The sequence below is a fragment of the Phallusia mammillata genome, chromosome 7 (genome assembly GCF_965637545.1).
Source record: "Phallusia mammillata chromosome 7, kaPhaMamm4.hap1.1, whole genome shotgun sequence".
In the NCBI taxonomy this organism is placed as follows: domain Eukaryota; kingdom Metazoa; phylum Chordata; class Ascidiacea; order Phlebobranchia; family Ascidiidae; genus Phallusia; species Phallusia mammillata.
The window spans coordinates 23,989,040-24,009,985 of NC_137258.1; the positions used below are offsets into that span (position 1 = coordinate 23,989,040).

Sequence of the window (20,946 nt, forward strand, 5' to 3'; positions counted from 1 at the left end):
TGATTCCGCGGGGCACACGTGTTTTTTTCCATTCTCAAGGTGACCCGGCGTTAGCGAGCGCTGGAGGAGACGGTTGAGAGGCTTTCAGCCTTGCACTATTAGTGGTGTAATGAAATTGCGGAAACAGACCGGTAATATAATTTTCAGCACGTAACTTATTAGCACGTGCACCATGCTGGCGCCTTATTTAAAAACATGTCAATATTTTTTGTTCTTTTATTGTATTTTACAGAACTGCATAGGATTGGTATATACCAGCAAATTTGTTAAAGGAACTGTGTTTGTTAATTACAAAGATTGCATTTGGTTTGGTAATTTATGATTACAGCAGTTTCTGGTTCATTTTGAATATGACTCTTCATGCAAAAGTACCAGAGGGAGATACAAAAATACCAGGTAATAGTTGCAACAAATTGTTTTAATTGCTTTTTAGCCAAATTCATAATGTCTAGTCTTCAAAAATTGTTGCTTTTAAGCAATGGAATCTGTTGTTCATTGCATTATACTTTTTTTTAGTGGATTTAGTTTGGTATTACAGCCTGGTAGTTTTTTTTTTATCGAATGACCTTTGTGTACTGCTAGATAGCAGAGAAGCCAATGTTTGCTTAATCGAAGGGTTCTCAATTTCTTGTGCAAACATGTTTTAATGTTTGACCCGGATACACATGAACTGTTAAGCATTTTTTTTACTGCAAAACTATTTAAGCTTTGTTTCATTAATTTTTTTTAATAAAACGACAATTAAATAATTATCATGTAAAATATTTGTTTAGGCATGTAACAAACGTTAATTAGTGTCGTCAGCAGGGCTGGGATTCAAATTTTTTGTCAGCCGGTTCTATCACAAAAGTCATATTTGTCAGCCGGTTCTGTTACAAAAAGTCCATTGACAGTTAACTAACTGGTTCGCTGATCTCATAAAATTTCGTGAGACGGTTCTATAGAACCAGTGCGAACCGGCTGAACCCCACCACTAGTCGTTAGTGTTATTTGTGTTTAATTTTTAAATGATTTTTTCTTAGATATCAGTCCTGAAGTTCCAGCTACTTTGGAGGCTTCGAAGACTTCAAAATGTGATTCAGGCAGCGATGTGAGTCGGCAAGAGTCTGATGACTCAGCAATTCACAGTGACGATGATCCCGCATCCGAAGAAAATGCTCGGAGCCAGGCGAACAACGGGAAGTCCGAAGACTCCTCTGAAAAACAGATCGCAAACAGCTCAAGTGAAAAGGGTAATAAAGAACAAGAGTTGATTGTTGTCCAAGAAAGCCTTTTTACCGTGAAAATAAACGCCCCAGGAACTGAAGTTTTTGACATTCAGGTTAGTTGGTTACAAAATTATCTCCACGTTAAAATTGTGCAATTATTGTGATGTATTTGACCACCTAAGAAAGCATTGTCCCTTGCTGCAAGATGTGTTTACCTACAGATAGTCAATAAATGCAAGGCAAAGTTCTGAAGTGTGTTTTTAGATTGCGCACTATGCAATGCAACTGATAATACATTCAAATTCTGAAAGTAAACTATATTGTATTTAAATTTTTACAATGTAACTGTTTTAAAAAATGCATTGCCAACAGCTCCATGCAACCTAGAGATAACAAACATTAAAGTACAGTTAGTCATACTAGGTTTTTACTGTGTCATCTTGGTTCACACAAAAAGTAACGGATAAAAAAGGTGGTTTGGTGATTTTCGTCTCATTCTTTGCCTTGTAACTTTATCCAAGCAAAGACTCTGTCTTCTTTTATTTGGAAATAATGAGTAATTGTTTACCGGTGACTGAGCTTTGTTGCAACAAAGCAACTGGAAAAAAGTGATTGAAATAAAACACCCTTTCAAGCGTTGTGTTCTAACTGTAAAACTGTCTGCTTTGGGGAAACCATTACACACTTGACTTGCAAAAGTAGAAAAGATTAACACTTGTGACAAAAAACAAATCCTATTGGCTTTTTTACGAAAACAAGTTTAGTTCTGAATCTGAACAAAGGGTGCACAATTTTTTCCTTATTGCTGACCACTTTGTAGGTATGTTCATTTAGACTACATATGTAACATATTCAACCATTGTAATATAGAAACCTCTTTTTTATCAACCCAAAAAGTTGTTTGCTCATTCTAAACCAGTTTCAGGGGCCAAATATCTAGTTTTGTTTTTGTTTTTTTTGCACATCCTTGAGTACATGTGGTTAAAAAGTATGATGCATATATTTCAAAGCACATGTGCATTGCTGTATTGCTGCCTGTTGTGCACTTTTAATCTGGGTGCAAACTTTTAGCATTGCATCAATTTTGGTATTTTGCTTCATGCAAAGTTCAATAATGTATTCAAATCTAAACCTCAGGCTGCACAATTAAGTGTCATTTCTTATTTAATGTCTTTTCTATAAAGGTTTCCCCACAAGAAATGGTCCAAGAACTTCATCAGCTTTTAATGGACCGTGAAGATACTTGTCATCGAACGAGCTTCTCACTTCAGTTTAATGGAAACACCCTTGACAACTTTTCTGAACTGAAAAGTGTCGAAGGCTTGAAAGAGGGCTCCGAAATAAAAGTCATTGAAGGTATTTAATTTAGGTTTATAGGCTAAGTTATGTGTAATAAAAACAAATAACTGGGTTATTATTCGGTAATTTCAGGTTCTTATGTAAATTTTAGGTTGTTTATAATGAAAATATGCTGTGATTTTATAGCGCTGTAATTATTAAAACACAAACCTGGATTTGTTTGCAAAAAGACTAACATTGTGTAGGTTTGAATAAGGTCCTTTTGGGGTTACATTAAACAGGTTCTTACATAGACTTTCACCTGACTATATGACCGACTATGTAGTGTGTAATTAGTGTGCTTCGTAGTTAATTAACCCTCATTGATACAAAACCTTTAAATGTTGTTTCCATTCTAGAGCCGTACAGCGTTCGTGATGCGCGTTTACACTTTCGACATGTTCGAGAACTTCTTCATTCGACGGATTACGTTGATGCGTACAACGGCTGCGACTGTAGCAGTTTATCGTACATAAATGTTGTAACGGAGGGAGATATAACCGCAGGTGATTAGCCTAAAATGCATCCAACGTGCATCTGTATGTACATATATGTATGCTTTAAAAATGTAAATATATAAATATAATAGCTGATATTCCAGTGAAGATTAGATATATATACACCTAAAAGATGGTTCAAAAAAATGTGCAACTGGGAATGCTAACCACATGTAGTGTGTTCTATTTATTAGCTGCCAAAGTATGTTTTTAACACAGGTTTCTAACATCATTTTTGCACAAATTCAAACCCTAATATATGTAAATATTGTGACAGTTCGGTAATAAATATAGTATTACTACATTTGAGGTTTTAATAACCTGCTCCTAAATCATTTCAAATTAATAATTTACAATCAGTTACTAGGTTAGTAGTTGTTTGTTTAGGATCCAGATAATCATGTTTACATGATACAAAATACCTAATTTCCATGTTGTACAAGTGTTTAACAAACAAGACCAAGATCTTTCTAAATTATTCAGTATTATCTGTACAGAGCTGTGAAAGTTTTTTCTCTTATTGTTTTTATGCCATATATATATATGTTAAAAATAAATAAGATTTTTGTCAGTTGTGTTTCAATCAAATTACTTTTTCATTCCTGTCTTTCATTTACCTTTTGAAGTGTAAATATGTTTGTTATGATAAAGTTGACAAACAATTGGTAATTATTTGGGTAAAAATTCATTTCTGTTCCTTTTATTTTGGTGACCTTATCATTTTTGGTGGCGGGTGTTTTCTGTAGTTTACCCAGTTCCAAATTCCACCACAGATTTACTCAGCGTTGCCACTAGTGGTTCGAGCACGCCCGACTCACCTACAACCACGACTGCCGAGAGCAGCAATGGAAATTCAAAAACCATCGCCACGGCACCCGACAGTCCAGCGAAACGGAAAAAGCAAGCACGAACACAAGAGCAGCAGCTTGAGTCGGTTGATTGCACTCCTCCCGATTGCATCATGCCCGGCTGCAAAGATCGTATTTTGTCACCTTTGCATCCAGTACCTAAAGAGCCAACCAAGGTCAGCTAGCAATCATGGAAAGATTATTGTTGGTCAAAAAATACCTGAAAAAGTAAAAGCAACAAACACATTCATGTTTGTTCTTTTCAAAGTTTTAAAGATTTGGTGTAGATTTCCAGAAACACCCACTAAAAGCCATTTCCTTTTTAACTTTATTCCTTAATTTAATCGACTATTTCACATACTATTTTTCTATATTGAGGTTTTTCACAATTAAGGATTCTTGTTTATTCTATTCGACCTGTTAGCCGAAGTTAGTACCGAATTCCAACACGAGATTGCCATCTACATGTTTTGAGGGGGCCACAGGTCCTACAGGGTTACTTGAAAGGGGCCATGAGGTCAAAAAGTTACTTTTACACAGTCCACGAAAGGTTGGGGGCCACAGTCCACGAAAGGTTGAGAACCACTGGCTTAAAGGTTTATCCCAGTTACCAAAAAAGTTAAATGGTGATGTTTGAGAAGTTTTTTTTACCTGCTTAACTTTAGGGCATGTTGTTTTGCCTTTTTTAGGACAGTCTGTGGGAATGCCCACCTTAGCTATTATCAATTTTTGTTGATTTTTTCTGTAGAACAACCTATGCGTAAAAGTTTTGTCAATGAGCGTTTGGAATCCTCCGCCCGGCAATCGCAAGTTGCACGGCGATCTTTTCTATCTTTATGCTGTCACAATGGAACAGAAGCGATTCCACATCACAGCAAGTCATCGAGGATTTTACGTAAACCAGTGCGTTAAGTTTAGAGCATTGGTTACTTAAAAATGTACATTACTGTATATGTGACTATAATGCACATTCAAATGACCTAAACATTTTGTTTGATGATTTCTAACCAGGATATTTAAAAAAAAATGTTTGTTTTTAGACAATTTTTTTAATTACATGTTCAGTTTAATTTCTTAGGGATTCAATCCCTGGTCCACTGCTTTTTAAGTAAAAAAAAACAAAAACTTTTTAAGCTGTGGCAGTTTAAAGTTCATATCAGTCAAAATTGTGTATATCACTCACCAGATTTTTTTTACTTTTTAAATGTCTTTATTTTAGAACATATTTTCACATTATATTTAATTTCAGAAGCGACATGGAGAATTTTAACCCGAAACCAGCCCAGGGAACCCACCAATGTCATTCTCTTATCGATCTTCTCGGACAAATTTCTCCAGTTTTCAAACGAAACTTTTCTACTTTGAACAAAAAGCGGTTTAGTCGACATCCGTTCGAAAGAATCGCTACTCCTTTCCAGGTGTGAATACAAACAACCTGTTTCACCAGATTTTATTTACATGTTTGTACAAGTCTTATAGAAGTTACTTTCTGATTTTATTTTTGGTTGAAAAGAGTCAATTTTGCATTTTTGTTACAGGAACATATAGCACTGAAACATTTTAAAAAGCTTGCACAAAAGCATATTGTAAGATAAACTGAAATCTTGATACTGCATTTACTCGATTGTAAGCCGCACGCTGGAATTTTTGATACTATTGTTTCATAATACATCTTTCTGAGACAAACGCACAAACAACGGGAACAAAAAACAATATAAGCCACGGCTTAGTAAATACCGTACTTATCCTTGCCCTAGTTTTACACTTCCTTAACTTCAATACACTGATTCAACTGAACTATCTCCATTATAACGAAAAAAATGTTTACAATAACGTTATAATAACCACCAGTAGCAATTGTTACATTTATGCTTTCGATAGAAATATTGTTCTTATTAAAACGGCTTCTACTTTGCTGTTTGACAATCATTGTTTAACTTTGTATATTTTTAGGTTTATTCTTGGTGCGCACCGGTCATGGATCACCACGTTGATCACGTACGAGCCGAAGACGCGTTCAGTTCTCGACTTTTACTCGAGGAGCACATTCCTGGACAGGTGCAATAAAATCATTTTTTGTGTTGTGACAAACTGCTAAATTTAAAATATTTAACAGTTGTACTATACATTGTGTTAAAAGTGGCAATATTAATTAAGTTCTTACTAGTACTCTTATGGTATTTATAAGTAATACTATAAATAAAGCAAGTACATTATCATAAACTTTTGCTATGTAATCAAATTCTGTTGAACAGCAGTTTAAGCCACTGTTTTGATCACAATAATTTTCTGTTCTTTTTTTTCTGAACCAATTTCTGTGCGCTGGCAAGTAAAATCAATTCTGTAATAAATTACGAGATAACATTGAACATTAGTTTTTTTGCCGTTTTTAATGTTTTTTCCAACTTTTATAGCAAACTCGAGATTGGAACGAGGAGTTGGCAGCAACGCGAGAACTTCCTCGAAATTCTTTACCTGAAAGATTACTGAGGGAAAGAGCAATGTTTAAGGTGGGTTTTCATGTAGTTGTGACTTGGTTTAGTCATTTTTATTATTAATAGCTTTAAAGGTATCACCAAACCAGATTAAAGGAAATGGTACCATTTTCAAGTTCATTTTAAGATGTAAATTCTAAAGAAATAAAGAAACAAATTATTGTATTTGGAAGTTTTGGTGTTTCTGCGAAGCACAACAATTGCAATGCAGTCTGAGTGCTTACAACATGCTCATAATACAACAAAGTACGGACTTTAAAACATTTCTTGTTATCGGATATGGTAAATTTGTCAAGCGTGCAGGAATGACATGTTTCCTACAACTGGCATCAAATTACCTGAAAAATGAAAGTTCGCTGATTAATGAGATGATTATTAAACATTGTATCCTCTAATCACAATCTGACCAGTGCTTTTGCAAAAGTATCAGTAGATAAATTAATTGCAAATTGCAAAAATTTCTAAAAGTTTTGCAGAAGCGCATATTTCATATTTTGAATGACCAACATAAGAGAAAAAAAATAGCTTCAACTTTAGTTGTTATGCAAACTTTAGGCAAAACTTATACATATACCACACAAGTCAAACTGGGACATACAGAAAGTCTTATTCCTTTTCCTGATTGGGACCAGTTCCTCTCTCTCCTGACACTTAACACAGGGTGGCTAGGCGTATCAGATATCACCCAGTCGTTTTATGTAACTATTGGCGTCTCTGTTTAACCCCCTTTGCTAACTTGATGTGTTCCAGTTTTTGAAACTTTGTGCTTTGGGGGAGTAAAATTGTGTGTCACAAAATAAATTGTATGCGTCTTTATTTTTTAACATCTGATGTTAGTGAGAATGTGAAAAAGTTTAATAGCTCTGTTTTCAAATTATAAGTTGTCATACCTACTGCCTAGCACTAAATGGATTTTACGGGACATTTGGGTTGTTTACTGTTGTCTGTACGATTGCGCAGTACTTACATATTGTCAGCGCACAAGAAAAATCCGTGTTGCGTGTAAAACAAGATTCAACATCCACCAAGAATTGATATGTAGGTCATCTAATGTACTCGGAAGCTTGTGTGAATGGCATGGCACATAAAATGATATTATTCTGGAATTTGTTTGACAAACATATTTTTCTGCATTGAAAAGTTAACGATTTTCGTGATCACTTCTAGCCGCTTCTTGTCGGTATTTCTCGATTGAAGTATTCGCAATTTAATTAGTTTCGCGAGAAGACACGTGGTTGGTCGCATAGCAACAGTGATACCGGTTCGTCACCCTGACAAAATTCTAACTGGGACGCGTGTTGAAATGATTTGTGCGGTCTCGTGCTAGCAGGGCGACACGCTGCTGGTCTTTACCACGTGGTACACGTTATATGTCTGCCACAACGTTTCACTCTATGCTAATTGCACGTGTTGAAATTACCAGTTAGTGTGCAAATTCATCAACAGCTAAATACACTTGTGACGAACTTAAATTTAACTTAATGATGTTGTAAAGATATATGCGATGATACTATGTAATAATATGTTACCTATCGTAATAGACAGTAAACAGACGTGTTTGGCAAATTCATGTTGTATGTTTAATGACAAGCGAAATTTTTGCGACGTCTGTTAAATAGAGGTTTAATTTCTACTCCACTTTTTCTTCTAATAGTTTTATGTTTAATAATATGTTTTAGATTTATTAAGTGGGCATTAAAATATTACATTGCACTTCATCTATTTCTTAACTTTAATAAGATAACAAAACAACGTTCCCATCGTGTTTTTAAGTTGAGTCCCAAGAAATAATAAAAGTTTTATAAATTTAATATTTATTTTAGAAAGTTCAACATTATCCATGGTTTCCAAAACGCAAAAATCCCAGCTTAAATATCGTTAAAACCTCAGGAGAGAGAGGTCAAATTTGCTCATTGGACGTGATTTTGTTCAGACAGCGAACAAACTTTGTCCCCGAACCCTCCGACACATTCTGCCCACGTTGCAGAAAAAGGGCATTGTGCGTAAACTTGCAGGTTAATAATTGCCAGCCCTTTATCTCAATCGTTCAGTCGTTAATTTTCACGACTTTCCCACCTTCCTCGTGGTTAGTGGTGTGAAATGTTAACTGTTGGAATGACACAGAACACACGCACTCTTTGTTCGGTTTATGAGCTGTAAATGGAATTAAGTTAAACTTTTACGGCGTCGTTTACTACACTAAGGATATATTTATTGTTAACTCCTTGGGACTTTTGTTGTTTGTCATATGTGACTTTTGCATTGTAGGTAAAACTTTTTTACTAGTACAACAATATCAACTTTATAGCTCTTCTGGCAAATGTATTTTTATTCCGACGTTTCGACGTCCTATACAGGTCGCCTTCATCAGGGTAAATAATACTGAATGCGCGCAGTACAGTGCACGATGTATACAACAATTTGTTTACCGAAAACAAGTGTGCAATTTTTGACGACCGGCATTTTGAACACATCTCAAAAATTGAAACTAATACTTTTACTAAAACAAATTATCTAAAAAAGTTACAAGATTTTAAAATAACTGTTATGTTTGTGGAAAGTTGTTTTGCCAGTGGATTCACTTTTTTCACATTTCAGGTGCACAGTGACTTCGTAGCAGCTGCCACTAGAGGTGCTATGATGGTTGTCGATGGCAACGTGATGGCGATCAATCCTGGGGATGCCCGGAACATGAGAATGTACATCTGGAACAACGTCTTCTTTAGGTGATTACCTTAAATGTTGGTCCTCCTTACATTCAAACTAGCATTTTATTTTACCATTGGGGCAAAAACGCTCTAAAACACCTTCAAAACTTACTGTTTCTTTAACACGTGCATTGTGACGTCATACAGCCTTGGCTTCGACGTTCGCGATCACTACAAAGATTTTGGCGGGAACCACGCTGCGTTTTATGCTCCATGTGCCGATCTGGCGGGTGTCAAAGCTTACAACACCCTCGATATAGAGGGATTACATACACTGGGAACAGTTGTGGTGGATTATAGAGGCTACAGGGTGACTGCCCAGTCCATTATACCAGGTAGGTTGTCTGTGTGTGAATGCAAAACACAAAGTTATTAATTGTGTTCTTTTAAATAAGGTTAAATTATTTGGTAAAGATTTTTTACTTTAGCATTTTCTATTGTGAATACAAAGTCTTTTGAATGTAACATTATTTGTTTTGCACGCATTTTATATCTTACTGGGCATTTTTTGCATTTTATGTTGACTTTTTTGTGTATGCTTTCAAACGCTTTTAAGTTTAACAATGATTATAACGGCCCAAATAAACGTAAAAAGCGACATGCTTTATATTCAAACTTTGCTAATGCCATCATCAGTGATGATTATAGAGCATTTCGCATTTTACGTCTATTTGGGTCGTTGTTTTCATCATCAAGTTTATAAACAGATGCGTGTATATTGTAACTTTAATTTCGTTAAAATCTTTAATCCTCCATTATTTTTTTTAAGTAATTCGACATTTTCCACTTGATACCAGTGTTTTTTTTCCTTGGCACTAAATAACGACCCAATTTCGTTTTCGTACTACGGCTTCCCACTCCAGTGCTGACAGTTAAGATTACGCAATCTCAAAAACATCGTGGTTTCAAAGTCCGTCCTTGACGCGTCGCGCTTTTGTGATTGGTTGCTTAAATGGGGCGTGTCAAAGGCGTTGTTGTCTGGCATTTCTGATCGTTATTGCTTATTGCTTGAAAGTTTAACATTTCAAACTAATGATTATGGGTTCCTTCAGTTACGCTGGTTTGTACCAACTTTTGGTCAAGAAAGAGTGCTTTAAATTTATTTAAGTTTTCACACATGCTGGTTATTTATTTAAAGTTGATCCTCCTAAAGCAGGGGTGGGCAACCTACGGCCCGCGGGTAACTTTTGAGCGGCCCGCGACTCACATTTAATTTTGAACGGCCGGACGAAATGTACGCGTTGAAGCCCATTTTTATACCAAAGAATTGTCACATTAATCATTGATAGTTATTAGTTTATTACTAAGAATAGGCATTGTTACATACAAAGACAAAATCATTACGTGTGCAAATTTGCCTAGCACTGCTATGTTATTGCATGACCATCGTTGCGGCCCACCTCCTCAATATAACACTGCTTTTTGACCCGCGCATGCAAAAAGGTTGCCCACCTATGTCTTAAACTAAAGTTTGACCCCGATTGACCCAGCGGGTCCAAAACGTAAAAAAAAATTAAACTTAAATTACGTTTAAAAATGGATTCAAATCAGTCTGGTATGTTACACCTTTGTGTTTAGCCCTTTTTAATTTTTTATAACTACACATTTTGTTTTCTAAAACAACTTTACATGCACAATTATATGCAACAATACAGTTTTATTCGAAATGCAACAAAAGCTTGTTTATGACGTCATTATCACCCGGCACTGTGACGTTATAAATGTCAGTTGTATAAACAATAACTGAATTGTTGCATCTGTAGTGACGATTGTTAAGTGGCATCGACTAAGACATAATGACCACTTGAAGCTAGGTGTAAAAACATGACACAATGGTTACTCCCTGTTTAGCTATGTCCCATTCCCACGCAAACAGGCAGTCTTGCGTCCCTAAATACAGACGTTTGGAATACGTAAACTGGCCCATAACCATTTTTCTACACTTAGATGTGTTGTGTTGTAAAGCTGAACGATTCAATCTTATATTGATTACTTCACAAGTCTGGTATAAAAGTCCCCTATCCCCAAATCACAACTGTAGTATCATAATCATGGCAACAAAATGTTTAGCTCTTCCAGCAGTTTTTATTAAAGCATGTCAACGTTTCGACGTCTCATACGAGACACCTTCATGAGGGCAACACCTTCAGAAACGTTGGCATACTTTAATAAAACACTGCGGGAAGAGCTAAAAATTTTATTGATACAATATGCCTGGAAGCAACAGTTTATTCATGTTCATGGCAAGTTTGTGTTTTTTTTACATATTTTGTGACGAGTGTTACAGGCTCTAAGATAATTAAAAAAACTCTTCTGTGTCCTAATCTCTTGTTACGTAACACTGTTGTAGTGACGACAGATAATTCTCTTGTTATGTAAGAATCTTATGGTGACGACAGATTAAATCTAGGTCTCGTACTGCAACTTTTTATAGATCGTATGTGTTACGAAACCCTTCACAGTTATTTATGACTGTTACGTCATAAGAGACTTGAATCGTCATAGTTCGTTGAGTTTGTGTTGTAACAGCGAGCTTTGTTTGGTTTATTTTGCTCTTCTGTTTATGGGTGTTTTCCAACCCAAATTACGCACACTTATATACGTTAAGCTGGATATATTGTTTATTTTATTGTTAACTGAATTCTTGGATGAAAGATTAATGGGATTCTCAACCCTTTTTTCAAAACTCACTTTGTTTTTTGTTTGCATATTTGGAAAAAAAAGGAAATTATTTTACCCCAAATAAACAAACCCTTTAATATTCTATTTCATTCCAAATCAGACAAAACATTTCGTTAATCCTACCTGACAATATACTGTGGACGTTTTATGTTGTTTAAGCATTTTGGAACAAACCCACTGTGACGACATACGCACTTTCAGGTATTCTGGAACGCGAACAGGAGCAGAGTGTGGTGTACGGCTCCATCGACTTCGGCAAGACAGCACAGACGCACGCAAAGTACACAGAACTTTTGTCGAAAACCACCAAAGCCCTCCATGTGCTTCCACATCACATACAATGCGGAGACGAAGATAAATCCGTGGAACTTCATTCGTCACTCGAATGTAAAGGAATTATTGGTAAGTTGGTGTTTTCAAACTTATGGAAAGATATATATTGACACTATTCACGATTAACTTGTGTGTGCAGTCTTCAATACACTTCACTCTCCTGTCAATCAACTCGTATTCTCTTGTTACGTAACAATGCTTTAGTGACGACAGATTGAAATTGGGTTTCATGACATTGACTTTTATCAATTGTTCGTGGGATTCATGACCTTCAAGAACCACTTGGTCTTGAAAAGTAGTTTTATCAAAACAAAACCTCCAGTAAGACGATGTTTACCAGGATTTTTGATGATAAACTTGAATTTTACAAACCAAGTTTCTTGATTTTATTTCCTTATTCAAATAGAATCGATCATTAAAACGGTATCCGTTACCAGGCAACGACCAACGTCACTACATACTTGACCTTCTGAAGACCTTCCCACCGGATGTAAACTTCCTACCCATGGACGACGAACCCCTGCCTCAGGAATGCACCCAACTGGGATTTCCCCAACCCCACAGACACAGACTGGCAACTTTGCGACCGGAATTGGTTGAATCATATGTAGATCACCTGTAAGTTGGAAAATACGTTGATGTTCTATTTTTATTGCTGCCGTTTTACTTTTGTTCAAACCTAAGTTGTTTCCAAGTTGCGACTTTGTATAAGTTTCAACATTTTGCCACTATTTGCTAAAATTGCTGTATTTGAACAATGGATTATGTTAAAAAAAGGAAATTTAACAACTGCATGTTTCTGCGTAATTACAAGTGTTTTAAAATTATCAACCAAGTGATACTTAAATAAGCTTTGGTTAAAAAATGTGTGGAGCGTAGAGGCATATTTGAATTGTTTTGATACCATGTTATTTTCACACAGATACGTGATATTTATGCGTCACTGCGCGAGTCAAATTGTGAGCTTCAGAAACAAAGCGGCAAGAGACAAAAAACTACAGAATGAAGCATCAGCAGAACCAAGTAATGTATTTTTCTTGCCTGTTGATACATGATACAGACTCTTAAACCTTTTAGGGAAATTTTATTTCAAGTTGCAAACTTTCATCCTTAGCCTTTATATGTAAGCAGAATTCATTGCCACGACATTAAGGTTAATCAATTAAACCACAAGTTTTTTTACCAACCTGAGTGCCAAAACTGAAATTATTTCCACGAAACCAAACTCATTCGCCTATTTGCTTCTCACAGTTGAAGATGAGAAGAAGTTTCTTGAAGAAATTGCAAAGAACGAATCGAACCAAAGTAAGTTTTGAACTTTACCCTAAATATCCTGTTAATTTAACTATTATTTACCAAAAATCGCATTAATACACCATAAATTAATCAACTGCAACAAATTGTCATGTCAAACAAACGATTCATTCGAAACAAACAAGAACCATTATGACGTCATAAACCTCGACAGTGACGCAATGGCAGCAGGAGGCGGTGAAGTCGGGGTCACGGTTGGTTGGTTCGTGTTCGGAAACGGAATTCGATATCCGGTTCAACCCGGATGTTTTCACTTCCGTCGGAAGCAGAAGTTCGGAAGAGGAGACAAAACTCCAGAAGCAGATGATTAAAGATGCTGCAGCTTTTCTTGTTTCAAGACAGATTCCAACCTTCGTGAGTTGATTTTGTAATAAAGTGAAATCTAACATAAAAGATCCATTTGAAAAAATTTAAAAAGCGTAAAGCTTAACCTAATGTAAAAGCTACAAATTTATTCAGTGCATATTTTATTCCAAGATTCCAAATAGGCGAAATATATATGTTCCGTTTATATTCCATTGACTAATTTTGTTACTTTGAAAATATGTTCTATTTTCGGTTGTACCGTTTAAACAAACTTCATCAAATCACTTAAAGAATTGTATTTTGATAAAAATCAAACCTTTAATTATTAAAAAAATAGATTTTATTTTCACCTTTTTTGCTTTTTATGTGTTTAATTTTTTGCCTTTTCAAAGTCATTTAGTTTTGGATGTGCTTACAAGCTTTCAATATATTGCTGCTTTATTTTTAACCTTTAGTAAACAAACATCACGATTCCCATGAAAATCACAGTTCAATGCTAATCATTGTTTGAATACGTTGATTGACAGATCAAGGACTGCTTGGAGCACACAACCTTACCATCAGATGGGTCGTCGCTCACTGATGCGTTACATGAGAGGGGGATAGGAGTGAGATACATCGGAAAAATCGTCCAACTTCTATCTGATACACCTTCACTTCAACATATTCAGGTAACAAATAAAGTCTTTTATACTTTTGATTTTTCTTAATGTTAAAATTTCATTTAATTCTTACTCTTGGTTTAAACCAGTGGTTCTCAAACTCGGTTTTCGGGGCCGCATGTGGCTCCCAACTACTTATTTTGCGGCTCGCACCAGACCTCAGAAAACCACCAAAGATTGCTATTTTAGCTTTCAAAGTAATCTTCTTTAGTGATTTTCTCAAGGTTTCGTTTTTTTGCGGCTCCCTACACACTTAAAAATACCATTTGGCCCCGACAATAAAAAAGTTTGAGAACCACTGGTTTAAATGCATCCATTTGTCTGGTATTATGCCGTAATAAGTCAGGTGCTTTAAAATTTGTAAATCAAAACTATTGGTGACGTTGTTAATGACGTAAATCTGGCGTGTGTAGAGGATCGGTGTCATGGAGATCATACTGCGGTCAACCAAGCATATCATGCGTGCATACCTTCAGTCGGTTGACCAGTCGAGCGTGTCATCAGCTGTTTCTCATTTTTTCAACTGTTTCCTGGGAAGTTGGTCAACTCCTGTTCCTACTTTGCCTGAAGAAGAACTAATAAGGTTAGAATAGTTTAGGGTAAAAGAGTAAAGAAAACACGTCGGTGGCGAAGATTGAGAAACAGTGCTTTGGAGGATTTCTTAGGCTACGCATTGTTTTGGGTCATTTTATTTTTCACCTAGTTTTAAATCAATCTAGAGAATTTTAAACACTGCAAGTGAAGTGTCGTCTAGCATTTGACATTTCGACAATAATATGGCCGAGTGCAGAGACAGGCTCGAATCAAACCCGTCTTATTCAAACTATTCCGGCTCCTAATAACTCTTAAGAACCGAGCATATTGACTGTAAACAAAGTTGATTGATCAAATTTGCATTATTTATATTTCAATGGACTATTTCCTTCACAGCAACAAGAAAAAGAAAAAGGCGCGAAAACAGCGCGCGCAATCTGGTGGGACCACCGCCCCAGGTACTTCCCCTTGGCACGCACTCACCCCTGAAATAATGTGGGCCCAGATCCGCCAGGAGGCGCTCGAGTATTACGCGTTCACAATTTCGCCGGAAGATGGCGTCGACGAGTTGACTGAGAAGCACGGCATACAGAAGATGTCGCTGTTGCGCCGCTTCTGCATTATGATGGGAATTCAGGTAAGGTTTTCAAACTGAATTTAAAGTTTCACCCTGAAAGTCCTCTATGTGTCGTGGGTTCGAATCCCACCATTGATTTTATTTTTATAATCTGTGCTGTACAGTAAATAACCGATTGGTATGTTAGTTTTCCCGAAACATTGCCCGAATTCGAAGTTTTTGTACAAATGAATGTGTATGAAAACATCTGGTATAGCAGTTTACAATAGAGGAAGCCTCTTTAAAGGCCAGTTCGAAAACGCTTACAATTTTAACTCGATTAGTTATATAGCTATTGTGAACAATGCGTAAGTGTGTCGTCATAGTTTAACGTCGCAGTGTCTTTGTCCTTTCGACAATTCCTTTGTTTCATAACAACCATGTCTTTTTCAGGTTCAAGTTCGCGATTATTTGCTGGACAACCGCCACAAACCTGCTTTCAGTGATGAAGACATTCTTAACCTTTACCCTGTAGTGAAACACAGCGCACCAAAAGCTAGCGACGGTTTCCAGTTCTATACAACAGCTCAAGCCAAAGTGCAACAAGGTAAATCATTGGAATACATCACTATTACGTCACAAACAAACTACTACGTCATACCTTGCGTCATAGTTTTATGCAGTCCTATCTGTAATAACATCATAATTGTATGACTAATTTGCGATAACAGCATAAAAATTAAAACGTTTTGTGACATCCTAATCTTTGCTTACGTCACAAAAGTTGAATGACGTCACAATCAACTTAAATGACGTCACATTCAGTCTAAGTGACGTCACAACTAACAAAAATGACGTCATAATCGGCCTAAATGGCGTCACAGCAGAGGTAAATGACGTCACAATGTATTGACAGGGTACCTGAAGGAAGGATTGGAGCTTTTCACTGAAGCTTTGAACTTGTTCAACAATGTGTACGGTGCCGTACATGGAGAGATTGCAGCATGTTACCGACATATTGCAAGACTCAACTATATGATGTCGGAACATGCTGAAGCGATCAGCAATCAACAGAAAGCCGCGATCTTGAGCGAGAGAATGTTCGGTAAATGGAAGATTTTTGTGTTTGTTTGCTCACAAATATACAATTGTTTGCGATTATAATGACGAAAAGTGTTGGAAGGGTTTTTCAGTTTTTGCTTTTGAACTAGTCTTAAACAAACTGTTTAGAAAAAACACACAAAATGTACTGAATTAATAACGACATTTTTGATTTATTTTTTTGCTATTTTCGGTCTTGTGGCAAAATAGACGTGTTTAAAGATAATAAGATAGGCGAATTTCACCAATCGCGTTTTGATTGACAGGTATTGATCACGTGACGGCGATCAGTGATCACGTGAGCCTGGCACTTTATTGTTTCGCCCAGCGCAAGATCTCTGCCGCCCTCAAGCTGTTGTATCGTGCCCGCTACTTGTTGCTAGGCGTCCATGGTTACGATCATCCGGAAGTCGCATTGCTGGATGTGAGTTGAAAATTTCCTCACCCGATTTTTACAACCTTTTTAAAGCTTTATTTTTATGCTTCGAAGTTGAAAAAAACAAAGACTGATCCCTAAAGAGTAAAAAAACACTCGCTTTAAGTAGGTTATGGCCGTTATGGGTAGTTATATTGACATCGTTCGTATTGTGACAGAGCAACATTGGTTTGGTTCTACACGGGGTACAAGAATATGATCTCTCACTTCGATTCCTTGATGAGGCTCTTAAGATCAACATCAAGTATCACGGAGAGGGGAGCTTAAAGGCTGCGTTGAGGTAAACTGTGAACCACTAGAGCGCTCCATATATCAGGATTATCTTAGTTTCATAGCATGAAAATTACATCGCAATGTGGCTCAACCCCTATGCAATAACATGCGATGTTTGGCTGAACTGACAGTTTTCAATTGTTGCTCTTATGATGCCCATCGTGCTGGAAGGCAAAACGTTGGCAAAATTACAAGATCTTTTAATCAAAAAAAGAGTACTTTGTATAACTTTACACGAATTTGTAACAGAACATTTGTAGTTGGATTTAAACCAGGGGTGTGCAACAGGCGGCCCGCCAAGCTATTTAGTGTGGCCCCTCATCAACAAACCGATTCAATAAAAAAATGCACTAGTTTTTGGAAAATCTCCTAGGTCGCTATACGTAACTAGTATAAGCTAAACCAGCGTTTTCCAACCGGTGGCCCATAGAGCAGTTTGCATGTACTTTCCCGAATGCAACGTGATAATTACCTAGTTTGGCTAAAACCATAAATATCGTATATTTTTCCCACAGTCATCACTTGGTGGCGCGCGCCCACTCTTGCAAAGGGGAATTCCGTCAGGCGCTGAACCATGAGAAGGAAACTTACAAACTTTACAAAACCCAACTTGGAGACGATCATGACAAGACTAAGGAGAGTGGAGAATGTCTACGTCACCTCACACAACAAGCTGTCACCCTGCAGAGGACGATGAATGAGATTTACAAAAACGGTTCAACTGCGTCAATTCCGCCGCTACAGGTTTGAATAAGTCTTTTTATACAATCAAGTTTGAGTCTATATAGGCCAGTAGTTCTTAACCTGGGTTCGATCGAACCTCGGGGGTTCGGCAACGCTTAGTCAGGGGTTCGACGAAGGTCTTTTGAAGTACAAATACTCGGCAAACGTTTTAATCAAAAGGGGTATATAGTCGTTAAAATTGCAAGTTCATTTGCTAGATGTCAAAACATTGGAAACTAGATTGTATTTGGCGTAACAAAGAACACTGTGCGCATTGTTCGTAAGCAGCAAAACAACGAATCTTTGTTGGCAGCGAAAACGTATGGTCAAAAGCACAAAATAAGTTAGAAACCCAGGATGTAACTTGTTGGGGTTCGACCAAAGGCTGAAGAATATGATGAGGGGTTCGGCTGTGATAAAGAGGTTAAGAAGTATAAGAACCACTGATTTAGGCAGTTTTCCTTGCTAGTACTTAAACAATGTCATTTCAATACGTTAATTGTGGGTTTATTTTATCGTATAAAATAAGTCGAAACACAGAATTAATGTTTATTCAATTTACAACCAAAATCTTTCTTTCCAGATAACTCCACCCAACATGCACAGCGTACTCGACCTCATGAATGTTATCAATGGCATCATATTTATTCCCCTCAGGTGAGTGAAGTTTGCTGTAGAACTGATTTTACTGACTTTCACATATTTTTGTCGCCCGTTGTCTCAATATTTCTGTTTTGCAAACCGGAGACTTTTAACCATCAACATAATCTACTGTACTGTATGAATAAGGTTCATACTAGTGATGCACCAAAGTCTCGGGTGGCCAAATATGCCGTTTTACCGATGTTTCGTTTTCGGCCCGAACTTTTTGAAATTCGGCCGAAACCGCTTGCATGAAATCAATGTCTCAAGTTTCGCAAACGACTATAGAGAAATTTATTTTTAACTTACTGTTGTCAAAACACAATCCGGGAGGCATTGTGTCTGCGAAATACCAGATATTTTGCTTACTTCACATTTTCCAAAAGGTGTTTGAATGTATTACAAGTGAGTTCACTTACACTACAACATTCAACACAGAAAACCACGTCATGACTTTCCGCTTAATATTTTCCAGCCAAAAAGATTTAGAGGCGATCAGATCAGAAGTTCAACGTCAGCAAACCGAGAACAGCAAGTTGGTTGCCTTGGCAACGAAGAACGCGCCGGCGGTCGCCACTCCCACCGATGGCCCCCCGAACGGTAGCGGGGAGAAAGCCGCCATGCAAGAAGTTGAAGTGGACCTCGACTGACCCCTGGCGGACGAACAATAACGGATTTTTTTAGTTACATTTCCACCGTCCTCTGTTGCTCCCAGTTCCAGATTTCAAACTTCCGAGGGGATTTCCCCGAATTCAGGACTTGACAGCTGGTCACGTGATCTGTTTTTTTTGAAAATTGTCCCACAAAAGGGGAATCACCGCGCCTGGACAGCTCTGTGGTCACGTGACCGTTTGTGTTCGTTCGCTTAATTTTAGTCTGAAAGCAGCATCAGCGTTAGGTGGCGCTCTTGAGCTACGCTATGCATTATATAGTGGCGCGCTTCTAATTGTTTATTTATTCGCAACGGCAGGTAGCGGTCATGTGACGTAACAATCGTCTATTGAAACGCATTGACGGGAAACAAATCAAATCTCTATGAATTGTTCACGTTTAAATTTCGCTTTAAAATCGTTGCAAAGTGGGTGTTTTTACGTGCACGGCTGAGCACGCTTGAAGCGGGTTTCGAACTAGCTTCGTGCCGTCAACCGAAGCTTTTGTTGACATTTAGGTGCAGTAAAATTAGACAACGTTATAAACTATACACGAACGAGCCTCTGAAACCCGCTTTATGTGCTTATCTGTGTACGCAATAAACATCCTCTGTTACATAACAAGTTGCACTGCAATCAGATTCCCCACGTGTATTTTTTCTAACATATCTAACGGTCGGTTCTTGTTTTTCAAAAAAATAAATTATAATTCGTTTACAGACCTCTTCGTTTTTCACCAAAATTTCGAAAAGTTTTGACGTCACTGTGTTTGTGCTACAACTATGACGTCATATTCGATTACGTCACTAACAAAGACCTAACCATTGTTGTTAACAACGTCATAATGGGCGAATGAAGTATTTTTGCTGCGAGTGAAATTTTCGGAACGGTGTTATATTTTTTACCCCATTTTTGGTTTAATTTCGAATTTTTATTTGACTATTTTTCACGAATTGTTAAATGTAAAACTCTGCTGCGCGAAATTTAATTTAGAAATCTCACTTGTGTCCTGATGCCGCGAATTAATTTCCGCACATTATCTTTTTTCTCCTGGTATCTCATATGTTTTTCTCCCCACTGGATAAAAGTTGAACCCTATAGCGCCACCTTTTGTGTATTGTGTGTTTTGGGTGTTGGGTTTCCTGTGTTGTTATTACAATTGATTTTTACGAGCAAACCGACTCTGATTTTCTGCTTGAGTTATGTTACGTTTTACTTAAAATCGTAGGTTTTTCTGTCGACAGTTGTACAGAATAGAGCCGAGCCAGAACTCGAGCACTCGGTACCGAGCATCGCTGGTTTTGATGATCGGTGCTCGGTATACGAACTGACCCGAGCATTAAATTTGTATATTTATTTCCTGCTAACATACCAATCTAATGTTTTTTAAATACGTTAGATCAGTGGTTCTCAAACTTTTTTTGTTGCGACGCCCCTGGAAAAGATTTCTGGACTTCCAGCAAATAAAAGTTAATATGGAAACTTATTTAAAATTGTGTTTATTGATACAACAATAAAAAGCCACGAAACGGAACTATTCTGTGACGCCCTTGGAAAATTGAAACGACGCACAGTTTGAGAACTACTGCGTTAGATGGTTGAAAAATGCGTGCTTCTAGGGCCCGTACAGCTGGAAGGAC

The 20,946-nt window shown here is 37.1% G+C and overlaps 1 protein-coding gene across 1 annotated transcript; it reads left to right on the plus strand.

Moving 5' to 3' along the window:
* The first annotated feature begins 211 nt into the window (after positions 1 to 211).
* On the plus strand, positions 212 to 20,483 carry LOC145237998 (clustered mitochondria protein homolog). Its single transcript, XM_080101015.1, has 26 exons — positions 212 to 396; positions 1,023 to 1,321; positions 2,393 to 2,564; positions 2,906 to 3,052; positions 3,817 to 4,067; positions 4,640 to 4,794; positions 5,141 to 5,309; positions 5,845 to 5,949; positions 6,306 to 6,401; positions 8,985 to 9,112; positions 9,242 to 9,429; positions 11,978 to 12,178; positions 12,547 to 12,727; positions 13,032 to 13,132; positions 13,361 to 13,414; positions 13,578 to 13,777; positions 14,257 to 14,400; positions 14,805 to 14,974; positions 15,322 to 15,562; positions 15,935 to 16,088; positions 16,398 to 16,586; positions 16,849 to 17,006; positions 17,177 to 17,298; positions 17,807 to 18,035; positions 18,598 to 18,671; positions 19,132 to 20,483. The coding sequence occupies exons 1-26, from the start codon at positions 351 to 353 to the stop codon at positions 19,304 to 19,306; spliced, it is 4,149 nt and encodes a 1,382-aa protein (XP_079957141.1). The 5' UTR covers positions 212 to 350; the 3' UTR covers positions 19,307 to 20,483.
* The last annotated feature ends 463 nt before the right edge of the window (positions 20,484 to 20,946 follow it).